Source organism: Rhodnius prolixus, unplaced genomic scaffold (assembly GCF_049639745.1).
Source record: "Rhodnius prolixus isolate KJV_2025 unplaced genomic scaffold, Rpr scaffold_14, whole genome shotgun sequence".
Taxonomy (NCBI): domain Eukaryota; kingdom Metazoa; phylum Arthropoda; class Insecta; order Hemiptera; family Reduviidae; genus Rhodnius; species Rhodnius prolixus.
The window spans coordinates 5,919,300-5,935,295 of record NW_027411594.1 but is presented as its reverse complement, the minus strand read 5'-3'; the positions used below and the strand labels follow the sequence as shown (position 1 = coordinate 5,935,295).

General features: G+C 30.6%; 1 protein-coding gene and 1 long non-coding RNA gene across 3 annotated transcripts; one reads left to right on the top strand and one right to left on the bottom strand.

The window, feature by feature from the left end:
• Positions 1-1,028: 1,028 nt before the first annotated feature.
• Positions 1,029-10,583, bottom strand: LOC141451766 (uncharacterized). The gene is made up of 3 exons (XR_012457094.1): positions 10,131-10,583; positions 1,627-9,978; positions 1,029-1,420 (listed from the first exon to the last, which is right to left on the bottom strand). It is a non-coding gene; the product is annotated as an uncharacterized lncRNA (long non-coding RNA).
• A 139-nt stretch (positions 10,584-10,722) lies between these two features.
• LOC141451761 (protein YIPF6) lies at positions 10,723-13,167 on the top strand. Of its 2 annotated transcripts, none has more exons than XM_074123411.1 (7): positions 10,723-10,869; positions 11,033-11,155; positions 11,229-11,307; positions 12,069-12,111; positions 12,198-12,323; positions 12,680-12,837; positions 12,970-13,167. In XM_074123411.1, the coding sequence occupies exons 2-7, from the start codon at positions 11,033-11,035 to the stop codon at positions 13,089-13,091; spliced, it is 651 nt and encodes a 216-aa protein (XP_073979512.1). In that variant the 5' UTR covers positions 10,723-10,869; the 3' UTR covers positions 13,092-13,167. The 2 variants fall into 2 exon arrangements, with proteins under 2 accessions (XP_073979512.1, XP_073979510.1); XM_074123409.1 differs by having other exon boundaries at positions 10,785-10,961.
• The last annotated feature ends 2,829 nt before the right edge of the window (positions 13,168-15,996 follow it).

Sequence of the window (15,996 nt, the reverse complement as noted above, 5' to 3'; positions counted from 1 at the left end):
GGCTTTAAAACTTATATTTTTCCACCAGTCAGCAACCAATAGGATGAATAGGTGTCAGACTGAATGAGTTTTGATATACAAGGAGTAAACTGCTGTTTATTTGTTATATTATTGTACTAAAACAAAGGTTTTAGGCTATTTGTTTCATCTCAATGTTTATTAAATGTTATAAATAAGCTAGTTCATCAATTTAAGAATTGTATAAATGTTTTCAAATTGCCATTTTAATATCCACATACAATATAACTTTCTATTACTATTTTACGTTTTAGCCGGCGAAACAACAATTTTAATTTTCTTTTCTTGCCGTATATGTAAGGAAATGGACCAACTTAACAACTAAGAAGAGCCTGCTAGTTGATAGGTCATTAATACATATTTATTTTAGCTGTAATAACTTATTGTCAAAGAACAATGTAATAAATACATGATTTAAACTTAAGAATAGTGGCTAAAGTGTATTTTATGCAATATTGTAGTAAAATACGATCTTAAAAGTCCGTTTATTTGTGTATATGTAAGATAATGAACCAACTTAGCCACTCAAAACTACCTGTGCGTTGTTAATACGTCATTAGCACTTACTTTTTCTGGCTGTAATACCTTAAAATCAAAGCACAATGTAATAAATGCATGAAGTAAACATAAGAATAGTGTCTAAACTGTACTTTAAACAATAAAGTTGTACAATACAAGCTTAAAAGACCGTTTATTTGAATACCTATCCCTTTTAATCATTTTAATTTTAATTACAAACTATATATTTTTTATTATTATGTATTTTGTAGTAATATATGGTTAATTAGACTTCTATTAACTCGAAAATAAAGGAAATAAAAGGAAAAACTCAAAATTCGATGTTTAAAAGTGCACAAAAAGTGGGTAAAATTGACTATTTCTATCCGGGTAACATAATACGGTAGGAGCTTTGCTTACAATCCTGTTCTGCTGGCTTGCACCGAATTGGACAATATGACAGCCAATCAGATTACAGTATTTTAGAACAGGGTGTGTAGCATTCCGGTTGGCTTTAAAATTAATATTTTTCCACCAGTCAGCAACCAATAGGACGAATAGGTGTCAGCCTGAATGAATTTTGATATAAAAGGAGTAAACTGCTGTTTATTTGTTATATTATTGTACTAAAACTAATGTTTTAGGCTAATTCCTTCATCTCAATGGTTGTTAAATGTTATAAATAAGCTAGTTCATCAATTTAAGAATTGTATAAATGTTTTCAAATTGCCATTTTAATATCCACATACAATATAACTTTCTATTACTATTTTACGTTTTAGCCGGCGAAACAATTTTAATTTTCTTTTCTTGCCGTATATGTAAGGAAATGGACCAACTTAACAACTAAGAAGAGCCTGCTAGTTGATAGGTCATTAATACATATTTATTTTAGCTGTAATAACTTATTGTCAAAGAACAATGTAATAAATACATGATTTAAACTTAAGAATAGTGGCTAAAGTGTATTTTATGCAATATTGCAGTAAAATACGATCTTAAAAGCCGTTTATTTGTGTATATATAAGGAAATGAACTAACTTAGCCACTCAAAACTACCTGTGCGTTGTTTAATACGTCATTAGTACTTACTTTTTCTGGCTGTAATACCTTAAAATCAAAGCACAATGTAATAAATGCATGAAGTTAACATAAGAATAGTATCTAAACTGTATTTTAAACAATAAAGTTGTACAATACAAGCTTAAAAGACCGTTTATTTGAATACCTATCCCTTTTAATCATTTTAATTTTAATTACAAACTATATATTTTTTATTATTATGTATTTTGTAGTAATATATGGTTAATTAGACTTCTATTAACTCGAAAATAAAGGAAATAAAAGGAAAAACTCAAAATTCGATGTTTAAAAGTGCACAAAAAGTGGGTAAAATTGACTATTTCTATCCGGGTAACATAATACGGTAGGAGCTTTGCTTACAATCCTGTTCTGCTGGCTTGCACCGAATTGGACAATATGACAGCCAATCAGATTACAGTATTTTAGAACAGGGTATGTAGCATTCCGGTTGGCTTTAAAATTAATATTTTTCCACCAGTCAGCAACCAATAGGACGAATAGGTGTCAGCCTGAATCAATTTTGATATAAAAGGAGTAAACTGCTGTTTATTTGTTATATTATTGTACTAAAACTAATGTTTTAGGCTAATTCCTTCATCTCAATGGTTATTAAATGTTATAAATAAGCTAGTTCATCAATTTAAGAATTGTATAAATGTTTTCAAATTGCCATTTTAATATCCACATACAATATAACTTTCTATTACTATTTTACGTTTTAGCCGGCGAAACAACAATTTTAATTTTCTTTTCTTGCCGTATATGTAAGGAAATGGACCAACTTAACAACTAAGAAGAGCCTGCTAGTTGATAGGTCATTAATACATATTTATTTTAGCTGTAATACCTTAAAATCAAAGCACAATGTAATAAATGCATGAAGTAAACATAAGAATAGTGTCTAAACAGTATTTTAAACAATAAAGTTGTACAATACAAGCTTAAAAGACCGTTTATTTGAATTCCTATCCCTTTTAATCATCTTAATTTTAATTACAAACTATATATTTTTTATTATTAAGTATTTTGTAGTAATATATGGTTAATTAGACTTCTATTAACTCGAAAATAAAGGAAATAAAAGGAAAAACTCAAAATTCGATGTTTAAAAGTGCACAAAAAGTGGGTAAAATTGACTATTTCTATCCGGGTAACATAATACGGTAGGAGCTTTGCTTACAATCCTGTTCTGCTGGCTTGCACCGAATTGGACAATATGACAGCCAATCAGATTACAGTATTTTAGAACAGGGTATGTAGCATTCCGGTTGGCTTTAAAATTAATATTTTTCCACCAGTCAGCAACCAATAGGACGAATAGGTGTCAGCCTGAATCAATTTTGATATAAAAGGAGTAAACTGCTGTTTATTTGTTATATTATTGTACTAAAACTAATGTTTTAGGCTAATTCCTTCATCTCAATGGTTATTAAATGTTATAAATAAGCTAGTTCATCAATTTAAGAATTGTATAAATGTTTTCAAATTGCCATTTTAATATCCACATACAATATAACTTTCTATTACTATTTTACGTTTTAGCCGGCGAAACAATTTTAATTTTCTTTTCTTGCCGTATATGTAAGGAAATGGACCAACTTAACAACTAAGAAGAGCCTGCTAGTTGATAGGTCATTAATACATATTTATTTTAGCTGTAATACCTTAAAATCAAAGCACAATGTAATAAATACATGATTTAAACTTAAGAATAGTGGCTAAAGTGTATTTTAAACAATAAAGTTGTACAATACAAGCTTAAAAGACCGTTTATTTGAATACCTATCCCTTTTAATCATCTTAATTTTAATTACAAACTATATATTTTTTATTATTAAGTATTTTGTAGTAATATATGGTTAATTAGACTTCTATTAACTCGAAAATAAAGGAAATAAAAGGAAAAACTCAGAATTCGATGTTTAAAAGTGCACAAAAAGTGGGTAAAATTGACTATTTCTATCCGGGTAACATAATACGGTAAGAGCTTTGCTTACAATCCTGTTCTGCTGGCTTGCACCGAATTGGACAATATGACAGCCAATCAGATTACAGTATTTTAGAATAGGGTGTGTAGCATTCCGGTTGGCTTTAAAATTAATATTTTTCCACCAGTCAGCAACCAATAGGACGAATAGGTGTCACCCTGAATCAATTTTGATATAAAAGGAGTAAACTGCTGTTTATTTGTTATATTATTGTACTAAAACTAATGTTTTAGGCTAATTCCTTCATCTCAATGGTTATTAAATGTTATAAATAAGCTAGTTCATCAATTTAAGAATTGTATAAATGTTTTCAAATTGCCATTTTAATATCCACATACAATATAACTTTCTATTACTATTTTACGTTTTAGCCGGCGAAACAACAATTTTAATTTTCTTTTCTTGCCGTATATGTAAGGAAATGGACCAACTTAACAACTAAGAAGAGCCTGCTAGTTGATAGGTCATTAATACATATTTATTTTAGCTGTAATACCTTAAAATCAAAGCACAATGTAATAAATGCATGAAGTAAACATAAGAATAGTGTCTAAACTGTATTTTAAACAATAAAGTTGTACAATACAAGCTTAAAAGACCGTTTATTTGAATACCTATCCCTTTTAATCATCTTAATTTTAATTACAAACTATATATTTTTTATTATTAAGTATTTTGTAGTAATATATGGTTAATTAGACTTCTATTAACTCGAAAATAAAGGAAATAAAAGGAAAAACTCAGAATTCGATGTTTAAAAGTGCACAAAAAGTGGGTAAAATTGACTATTTCTATCCGGGTAACATAATACGGTAGGAGCTTTGCTTACAATCCTGTTCTGCTGGCTTGCACCGAATTGGACAATATGACAGCCAATCAGATTACAGTATTTTAGAATAGGGTGTGTAGCATTCCGGTTGGCTTTAAAATTAATATTTTTCCACCAGTCAGCAACCAATAGGACGAATAGGTGTCACCCTGAATCAATTTTGATATAAAAGGAGTAAACTGCTGTTTATTTGTTATATTATTGTACTAAAACTAATGTTTTAGGCTAATTCCTTCATCTCAATGGTTGTTAAATGTTATAAATAAGCTAGTTCATCAATTTAAGAATTGTATAAATGTTTTCAAATTGCCATTTTAATATCCACATACAATATAACTTTCTAGGGAAGGGATTAGCTATGAGGTTAGCATACTGGACTCCCACGCGGAGGTCCCGGGTTCGAATCCAGCAGCTGACCCTTAGATTTTCTCTTCCTAGGAGCTCCTTACAGCTCACTGTCCGGTGAGGGACAGTGTTGTCTGTAACGAGAGAACACTGTCCGGAGGCCGGCAGTGCACTGGAAAAAGCTCCGGGCGCTAATGACCTCAGCTGTTGATGCGCCAAAAAAAAAAAAAAAAAAAAAAAAAAAATATAACTTTCTATTACTATTTTACGTTTTAGCCGGCGAAACAATTTTAATTTTCTTTTCTTGCCGTATATGTAAGGAAATGGACCAACTTAACAACTAAGAAGAGCCTGCTAGTTGATAGGTCATTAATACATATTTATTTTAGCTGTAATAACTTATTGTCAAAGAACAATGTAATAAATACATGATTTAAACTTAAGAATAGTGGCTAAAGTGTATTTTATGCAATATTGCAGTAAAATACGATCTTAAAAGCCGTTTATTTGTGTATATATAAGGAAATGAACTAACTTAGCCACTCAAAACTACCTGTGCTTTGTTTAATACGTCATTAGTACTTACTTTTTCTGGCTGTAATACCTTAAAATCAAAGCACAATGTAATAAATGCATGAAGTTAACATAAGAATAGTATCTAAACTGTATTTTAAACAATAAAGTTGTACAATACAAGCTTAAAAGACCGTTTATTTGAATACCTATCCCTTTTAATCATTTTAATTTTAATTACAAACTATATATTTTTTATTATTATGTATTTTGTAGTAATATATGGTTAATTAGACTTCTATTAACTCGAAAATAAAGGAAATAAAAGGAAAAACTCAAAATTCGATGTTTAAAAGTGCACAAAAAGTGGGTAAAATTGACTATTTCTATCCGGGTAACATAATACGGTAGGAGCTTTGCTTACAATCCTGTTCTGCTGGCTTGCACCGAATTGGACGATATGACAGCCAATCAGATTACAGTATTTTAGAACAGGGTATGTAGCATTCCGGTTGGCTTTAAAATTAATATTTTTCCACCAGTCAGCAACCAATAGGACGAATAGGTGTCAGCCTGAATCAATTTTGATATAAAAGGAGTAAACTGCTGTTTATTTGTTATATTATTGTACTAAAACTAATGTTTTAGGCTAATTCCTTCATCTCAATGGTTATTAAATGTTATAAATAAGCTAGTTCATCAATTTAAGAATTGTATAAATGTTTTCAAATTGCCATTTTAATATCCACATACAATATAACTTTCTATTACTATTTTACGTTTTAGCCGGCGAAACAACAATTTTAATTTTCTTTTCTTGCCGTATATGTAAGGAAATGGACCAACTTAACAACTAAGAAGAGCCTGCTAGTTGATAGGTAATTAATACATATTTATTTTAGCTGTAATACCTTAAAATCAAAGCACAATGTAATAAATGCATGAAGTAAACATAAGAATAGTGTCTAAACTGTATTTTAAACAATAAAGTTGTACAATACAAGCTTAAAAGACCGTTTATTTGAATACCTATCCCTTTTAATCATCTTAATTTTAATTACAAACTATATATTTTTTATTATTAAGTATTTTGTAGTAATATATGGTTAATTAGACTTCTATTAACTCGAAAATAAAGGAAATAAAAGGAAAAACTCAGAATTCGATGTTTAAAAGTGCACAAAAAGTGGGTAAAATTGACTATTTCTATCCGGGTAACATAATACGGTAGGAGCTTTGCTTACAATCCTGTTCTGCTGGCTTGCACCGAATTGGACAATATGACAGCCAATCAGATTACAGTATTTTAGAATAGGGTGTGTAGCATTCCGGTTGGCTTTAAAATTAATATTTTTCCACCAGTCAGCAACCAATAGGACGAATAGGTGTCACCCTGAATCAATTTTGATATAAAAGGAGTAAACTGCTGTTTATTTGTTATATTATTGTACTAAAACTAATGTTTTAGGCTAATTCCTTCATCTCAATGGTTGTTAAATGTTATAAATAAGCTAGTTCATCAATTTAAGAATTGTATAAATGTTTTCAAATTGCCATTTTAATATCCACATACAATATAACTTTCTAGGGAAGGGATTAGCTATGAGGTTAGCATACTGGACTCCCACGCGGAGGTCCCGGGTTCGAATCCAGCAGCTGACCCTTAGATTTTCTCTTCCTAGGAGCTCCTTACAGCTCACTGTCCGGTGAGGGACAGTGTTGTCTGTAACGAGAGAACACTGTCCGGAGGCCGGCAGTGCACTGGAAAAAGCTCCGGGCGCTAATGACCTCAGCTGTTGATGCGCCAAAAAAAAAAAAAAAAAAAAAAAAAAAATATAACTTTCTATTACTATTTTACGTTTTAGCCGGCGAAACAATTTTAATTTTCTTTTCTTGCCGTATATGTAAGGAAATGGACCAACTTAACAACTAAGAAGAGCCTGCTAGTTGATAGGTCATTAATACATATTTATTTTAGCTGTAATAACTTATTGTCAAAGAACAATGTAATAAATACATGATTTAAACTTAAGAATAGTGGCTAAAGTGTATTTTATGCAATATTGCAGTAAAATACGATCTTAAAAGCCGTTTATTTGTGTATATATAAGGAAATGAACTAACTTAGCCACTCAAAACTACCTGTGCTTTGTTTAATACGTCATTAGTACTTACTTTTTCTGGCTGTAATACCTTAAAATCAAAGCACAATGTAATAAATGCATGAAGTTAACATAAGAATAGTATCTAAACTGTATTTTAAACAATAAAGTTGTACAATACAAGCTTAAAAGACCGTTTATTTGAATACCTATCCCTTTTAATCATTTTAATTTTAATTACAAACTATATATTTTTTATTATTATGTATTTTGTAGTAATATATGGTTAATTAGACTTCTATTAACTCGAAAATAAAGGAAATAAAAGGAAAAACTCAAAATTCGATGTTTAAAAGTGCACAAAAAGTGGGTAAAATTGACTATTTCTATCCGGGTAACATAATACGGTAGGAGCTTTGCTTACAATCCTGTTCTGCTGGCTTGCACCGAATTGGACGATATGACAGCCAATCAGATTACAGTATTTTAGAACAGGGTATGTAGCATTCCGGTTGGCTTTAAAATTAATATTTTTCCACCAGTCAGCAACCAATAGGACGAATAGGTGTCAGCCTGAATCAATTTTGATATAAAAGGAGTAAACTGCTGTTTATTTGTTATATTATTGTACTAAAACTAATGTTTTAGGCTAATTCCTTCATCTCAATGGTTATTAAATGTTATAAATAAGCTAGTTCATCAATTTAAGAATTGTATAAATGTTTTCAAATTGCCATTTTAATATCCACATACAATATAACTTTCTATTACTATTTTACGTTTTAGCCGGCGAAACAACAATTTTAATTTTCTTTTCTTGCCGTATATGTAAGGAAATGGACCAACTTAACAACTAAGAAGAGCCTGCTAGTTGATAGGTAATTAATACATATTTATTTTAGCTGTAATACCTTAAAATCAAAGCACAATGTAATAAATGCATGAAGTAAACATAAGAATAGTGTCTAAACTGTATTTTAAACAATAAAGTTGTACAATACAAGCTTAAAAGACCGTTTATTTGAATACCTATCCCTTTTAATCATCTTAATTTTAATTACAAACTATATATTTTTTATTATTAAGTATTTTGTAGTAATATATGGTTAATTAGACTTCTATTAACTCGAAAATAAAGGAAATAAAAGGAAAAACCCAAAATTCGATGTTTAAAAGTGCACAAAAAGTGGGTAAAATTGACTATTTCTATCCGGGTAACATAATACGGTAGGAGCTTTGCTTACAATCCTGTTCTGCTGGCTTGCACCGAATTGGACAATATGACAGCCAATCAGATTACAGTATTTTAGAATAGGGTGTGTAGCATTCCGGTTGGCTTTAAAATTAATATTTTTCCACCAGTCAGCAACCAATAGGTCATGGATGATCCAAGATTAATTATCAATAATTCAACAATCAATCCACAATTCATGGGTAAGACGCAAGACGCTCAACTTACTGTCAAAATTAGAAAAGTATTACTAAAAGTTCCAAAACTGTTACCACCAATGCCATAACAATAATCGATATACTATTTACAATCGATATACTATTTACTATTAATATACTAATGCATTTATATCTGTACATAAGTAGATGTGCTGAGTTTAGTATTTAGTTTAATATTATTTTAAAAAAAATTGTCATATTTTACTACTTGTACTAATGGACAGTTTGACCAAGTTTTGAATGAAGTTTAAGAAATTTAATATAATCACATAAGAAGCCAATATTAACAGCCTCATGATTATTACATATTTTATTATTTAACATATTTAAAACTTTTTCAGTTTTTTATAAAATGTCTTAGATGTAATAAATAATAATAACACTACCTGTAGAACAATCAGCTCCTTAAACCTCAAAACAGCATAGTACTAAATTTGAATGGAATGCAGAAATGGATAAAAATCAACTCAATTTGCCACAATTCTTCCCCACTCCCGTGTTTGAATAATTCGAACAATTTTTGAAGCACCCTTTATATTGTTCCTTGTTAGTGTGGATATAGTTTTTAATTTCTACTTTGTAGTTTTAAGGTGTCCCTTGAAGAACGCAATATCGAGAATAAGTGAGGCTAAATGTAATGTTTGTGTTTTTTTTCAGTCAGGCTTTGGTGGACGGAAGAGAAACACTTCAATTTTCGGAAAGAACTAATACAAGAAATATAAAGTCAAAGATCCAGCACAGTTTCAAGGCCCGATCGTAACTATGTCCGCCCAGGGTGAGAAAGAAAATAAAAAAATAGAGAAAACGGAATTTTATATCTACTATACCCTAGCAACCGTTATTAAGCTAGACGTAATCTAACAGTCGGCCATTCAGAACAAAGAAAAATTTATATTAAAAATTGTATTTGTATTTTGTATTTCATGTATTATACTCTTTATAATAATAAAGTGAAATTGCGAAATGAATTGTTTCCTTTTTATTGCGCTTCTACTATTTCCTATAAACCTATATTGCAAATATTTATGTATATATTTAAAGTTGGTCTTCTAATAAGTCGATGGCAGGTCTTTTTAGTTGAAGTTAAAGCTGTGTTTTCGGCAATAAGAACAAGTGTAGCAAAAGGAATTTTGCATCACGCCTTAGTATCATTCTAACCAAAAAAAGTCAAAAAAGAGGATATTAGATGCGCTTTATTTTACAGTCACTAATACGTTTATCATCTTAATAAGTATGACTCTAGCTTTCTAAAACAAGCAATACTAGAATTTTATATAGGGTAGATTTTATTTCTACAACACTTACTTATTAATTGTGGTAACATCAGTTGACAGCAACTTACATATGTGCATTTCTATTTCCTAAGAATTTCTGTTGACGGCATTTCAGAACATTTCGAAGTAGCTGAACCAATAAAACATGTTTTTGAAAACTAAAATTGAAATTTGGGACACAATAACATGAAGTAGGTCCAATTATCATATCTCACTCTTCGGATGCATCTAATGAGCACAAAACCTATATAGAGGATTCAAGCTCTTTAAATATGTCTTAATCTAGACTCAGGTCAACTAATTATGAGAATACTTTTGTTGATATTTTGAATAGACTCATCACTTTTTCTAGATTAATAATAGATGCTTACAAAGTTAATCTTTCGTGGCTAGCTATAAGTTACACTGATCCACGATACTAGATGTAGTCAAAATAAAATTCGTAGTGAATCGATTATGATACCTCAATGTTTCAAAAAAATGAATATTCAAAATAGAATTTCAAATTATAAAAGTTAGACAATAAACTTTGAGAAATATTCGAGACATTACCTTATGCAGGTTTGAAAAGATTATGAAAAAGCTAAAATTGTTACATTCGCTTAGTACAACTAGGTAATGAACGATTATGTTCAGACACATCGATTGTTACACAAGAGAATTCTCTACACACTTCACTTTCATCGGTCGTTGTAAACTGTACGAAGAGGTTTCATTGTAAATTATCTGCTAACGGCGTTATCATATTTACCATAGACAGTGGTGATAATGTAAGTTAGTTACTTCTGTGTAGTTAATAATTAATTTTTTTTGTTAAGTAAAGTTATTCATTATGGAACGAAAAGATGACGGACGTTTGGAGGTAAGTTCCATACTTGATTCATCTGTTTTGTACCTTTTACTTGAAGTTGTATTTCTTTCATTATTTGGTAGATGTACGATGAAGGAAATGATTTAGGAGGATTGGATGGAACTTTAAGCGGTTCCCTGCCACAAAATGTAAACAACGGTCCGTTAGAATTTAACACACTTGATGAACCTATAAGTGATACTATTGTAAGTAACTGTTTCTTAATAAATAATTTTTAGAACCTTCTAGTTTTAAATGGCTATATTTTGTATTTTTTAGAAAAGAGATTTAAAAGCAGTTGGAACAAAATTTAAGCACGTGCTGTATCCTACGGAGAAAAAGGCATTACTTAAAGAATGTGAGTATACTAATGCTTTGCTTTAGAAGTACTCCTAACTTAATGACCTCCCTGACTGAATTCTCATTTCACATTTTTTTGACAAAGAAAATATTTTTTCTAATAAGTGTATGTAAAATTTAACCAAAACATAAATTACTTGTAATTCCTAGCATTGGATTCTGTGCTGGTTATGACATTCCACATTAACATTAAAGTTTTAACCTATTAAGAAAATGTAAATTTTAGAAAAACTGTATTTTTTACAATTCTAATTACATTTACATAAATGAATGTTGTTTATATTAATCAATAATTAATCGCGGATAAAGAATGGCTCAGGAGATGGTTAGAGCAAGTGTTGGAACGGTGCTGTAGGATTGAAGAAAAAGAGGTCACCCGAGACCTCCTGAGAAGCAATCTATTTACAATATTTAGTGAGTTGTTAACAATCAGTAGCGAGTCATTATTTTTTTGCCTAATATTACAGCATTCTTTTTATTGTTGTTGTTGAAGTTGTATGTCTTGCCGTTCTCCGAGGTTTTGAAAGAACGTTGTCATGTATACGTACATTTAAGTATTATTGAACAGTACTAGGAAAGCGCAAATTAGAAAAAAATGAAGGATAATTTGTATTGACCCTGGATCTAGTTTTGTTCTGGACTTCACGAATGCTAGGGTTGGCCCAGAATTAACATTAATCTGAATTACACAATGCATATTGTTTTTGTAATTTAGAAATAAGATTATTTATTTTTCTTCATTGTTTTTTTGTTAAATAGGGGACTTATGGGGACCTCTTCTGTTGTGTACGTTCATGGCCATGTAAGTAAGAACATATCAGTGAATGAATTCATATACTGAGATATTACTTAGATTGTTAAAATTTAATAAAATAATTCTTTGAATAGGGTACTACAAGGTAGAGAATCTGCTGGCACAAACGACGGTGGTCCAGAATTTGCTGAAGTATTTGTGATCGTTTGGTTAGGTGCAATTGTAGTTACAATAAATTGTAAACTTCTAGGTGGTAACATGTAAGTTACTTAAACCACAATTTACTTTTTAAAATTATTCATTTTTTTCTCTTATTTTTTCCCCCGGCGTATCGTCTATGATGGATAATATTTCAGTGCCAGTCCTCTAACTATTACTGATGAGAAAAGTATTTCGAAAGTATCCTATTTTCTCCGGATATCCTGAGTATAAAAACAGTTTTTATAAGTGGTCTTTTTGAGTGATCGTAATATTTATGTGGTGTTAAATGTACTTGTTACCCTTACGTATTTATAGGAAATCCAAAAATTGTGACACAGTTATAAAAACTGTAGTTGAAAGTTGTGTGTTAGTTGAAATCATATTTGGTTTTTATACCTTTATTTTTCTGATACAGATCCTTCTTTCAAAGTGTATGCGTACTTGGATATTGCCTTCTTCCGACTGTATTAGCGTTGGTCGTCTGCAGACTAATATTGATCATGCAACAAACTAATGTATTGTTTGCGCTCAGATTTGTAGTTACAATGCTGGGATTTGCTTGGGCTACCTTTGGTAAGTGTAAAATTAAAAATAAATTGTTTTTATAGTTTTTTTTTTTCAATTGTTTTCTAACACAAAGAAAATTAAACTCTGTACAAATATAACACCATTTTTGTTTTGTTTTGGGATCAACCCAATTTTCAGCTAGCATGGTGTTCCTTGGTGACAGTCAACCTCCTGGTAGGAAAGCATTAGCAGTATATCCAATATTTTTGTTTTATTTGGTCATATCATGGCTTGTTCTTTCCCATACTGTAGAATCTTAATTTTGTAATTAATTTATTTGCATTTAAAGAAATACCTTATTGCAACAAAATTAAAATGCATTTTAAAGCTATTCGATTTTTTGTTTTGTTTTGCAATAACTCATAATTATTTATCTGCTTTTTAATTCCTCTACTTAAATTATTAGCAATAATTAAGTAGAATACTAGGATTGCTTTTTTGTACCTTAGCATTAAGAAAAAACTTAATTGACATTAACAGTTCGGGTAAAAGCTTGTGATTATCTTTGCGATTTTGATTGAACAAATAGTACCAAAAAATAACAAAATAATAATTTTTGATAAAGTTCTTACCAAATAATTGTCAATGCCTGCTTATATTGTGCAGCTCTTAAGTTCAATCGAATATTGTTGAACATTTGCCAGTTTTTAGTTTTGTTTAGTGCAGGTCTTGGAAGCACGACCTCCTTATACGTACATCAAGTGCCCTTCGATGATAAAAAAGAAAGGTACCGTGAGATGAATGATCAATGCGGTTGCTTCTTACTCAGTTGTGGTTACATTAATGGCCCCTATTGCGTCTGCCTCCTTGAAATGAATTTTAACAATTTGTTTTAAAATTTCGAGTTATTCGTGTCTATTTAGATGTTTGACGAATGCTTATCACCTTGAATATATTTCTTTTGTTTTTATTTTTCATTTTTTTGCCCTCAATCATACAGTTTTGGGGTTGAATGTTTGGTTTAGAGTGTTGAGTGGAATATTAATTTTTTTTGTTTCTTTTGTCCGTTTTTCTAATGGAAGACAAAGCCTGATGGTAACCTTAATAATCTCCACACGGATCACACATCCTCACGTAGCATACTCTACTCGTAATTCATTGTAACGGAGTCAAATTTGTTATGCACCCTTATATTAATGCCAAAAAGGTTTTTCAACGAGCTTTACAAGACCTGTACTCAGCAAATTAGAGTTAAATACATTAGAAAAAAGAAAACTTAAATATATTGTATAAGACATACGTTATTTGCCGGGCAGAAATGGAATACATACTTACTTTTTTTCAGTTTATACTTATAGGCGATTCTCTAGAACTAATCGAATAGCTATTACATTTAATTTTTATTTTTAAAATGATGAATTATCGATTTTGATTAATGATCTTCGAATTCACAGAAAGCGTGATCTTAAAAATCTTGTTAGTTATGTGTGTATTGTATGTCCAAAATTAATTTTTATAGGAAAAAATATAAGAAATTATTAATTTTGTTTTTTAGTTTATAAAGAAAAAGCTATTACTTATATTTCAGTATTTAGCAATAAAAAAATTAAGGAAGATTTTTGTATATATGTGTACGAATTAAATGTAATTTATTTTATTAATTTGGTCTTTCATTGTGTCAAAATGAAATTAATTTACCCCAGTGAGAATTTGTGGTAATACAATTTTATCTTTTGATATAAATTTTGTTGAATACTGTATTTTTAATTTCCTCTACCTAAAAAAACGTATCTAATGTAATGTATGTCAATTAAGCATTTTTTTTAAAGTTTCTAATACTATTTTTTGTGTACTGGATTATGATACTAAGATCCTGGGTTTGAATCTAGCGACAGTGTTAACTGTAACGAGAGAACCTGACCTGAGGTACTGAAAATAGCTCCAAGCGCTAACGACCTCTGATTTACACGCCTTGAATTAAAAAAAAAGAAGTCTATTTTCATATTATTGAGAAAAATTAGAAAATCCTTTAAAGGTTTTCAGTGAACACTAGAATATTCTGGCGAATCATTTGGATGTAATGACCATTGCGATTATTGTTTGAAATCCATATTAAGGAGAAGTTCGTACGGTAGCTGTAGGGAAGCTGAGAACTATTGACTCGTCACTGCTGGGACGATCTAGATATTTTAAAGAACGGGGACTGGCCAACAAAGTTTCTTACCATTTAAGTTGTCAGTTTCAATGGAGATGATCTCTGTTTACTTCAGGGGATGATGGGTACATTTTGGCAAAAAGTTTTAATCAGAATCATTCCGAAATATCTGATGTTTGGATGAAGAAACTCTTTATTTATATCTGTATCGTAAAGATCACTCTGACCGTTAGGCACATTTCTGAAAGCTCTTTCAGAAACCATGTGCTATGAATACAAATTATATTGTAGGAAAATCAACTGAGATAGCATTGCATTGACTGGCCAGTTGGGATAGAATTTATGCTTTTTTGGTGAGCAGAGAGAGAGTCTTCGATAAGTAATTGTTTAAGACTACCTTTGAAGAAAAAGTTCAAGCGCTTTAATTGCCAAATAGAAGTATTCAGCCTTTCCTGTCCTAAGACATGGGACAAAATTATAAAGACCAAAGTGAGAAAAAAAAACGTAAGGTTGCAACAGGAGTAAATGGGTAGCAGCAAAAGTTAAGAAGCCCTAACAACAAACTGCAGCTCTAACTCAGGAAGAAGGCTCAGTCTATCGAATTTCATGGAAGACTCCGTAAAATAGTAATGTTTCGTACCCGTGGCTGGAGAAAAGGACACTATATGGGAGATATGGACGCCATATTCCACAGCTGTCAGTATCGAACTTTCACAGAAATATAATATACTAATTAATCTGTATTTGTATTTACAGCAAGATAGATATCCAAATTGGGCTCCACACCTATGGAGCTTTATAGGAAAAATAAATGAATAAAGGTTTTTGTTGGCAGTACGGTGAGGGGGAAGAATCATGACCGATTAAGCTTTACTGTATTGTAAACACCTTTGTGTGGAGAAGGAAATTCAACAGAAAAGCCCTGATAGATTCACGCAGGGCGAACATAACTCCTCAATCCATTGGAAGACCCTTCTTCCCTGTTGGGCCTACTTCAAAGATTTAATACCTATTTTCCCTCTCTATATGATGAACACTACAGCTAAGCTTTCATCATCGGCAATGACATC

Bases quoted from the DNA above. Each gene is read 5' to 3' on its own strand.
- LOC141451761 (XM_074123409.1), top strand. From the start codon at position 10,932: ATGGAACGAAAAGATGACGGACGTTTGGAG. The intron at 11,308-12,068 runs GTGAGTATACTA...TTTGTTAAATAG, and splicing joins AAAGGCATTACTTAAAGAAT to GGGACTTATGGGGACCTCTT. The intron at 12,838-12,969 runs GTAAGTGTAAAA...CCCAATTTTCAG, and splicing joins ATTTGCTTGGGCTACCTTTG to CTAGCATGGTGTTCCTTGGT.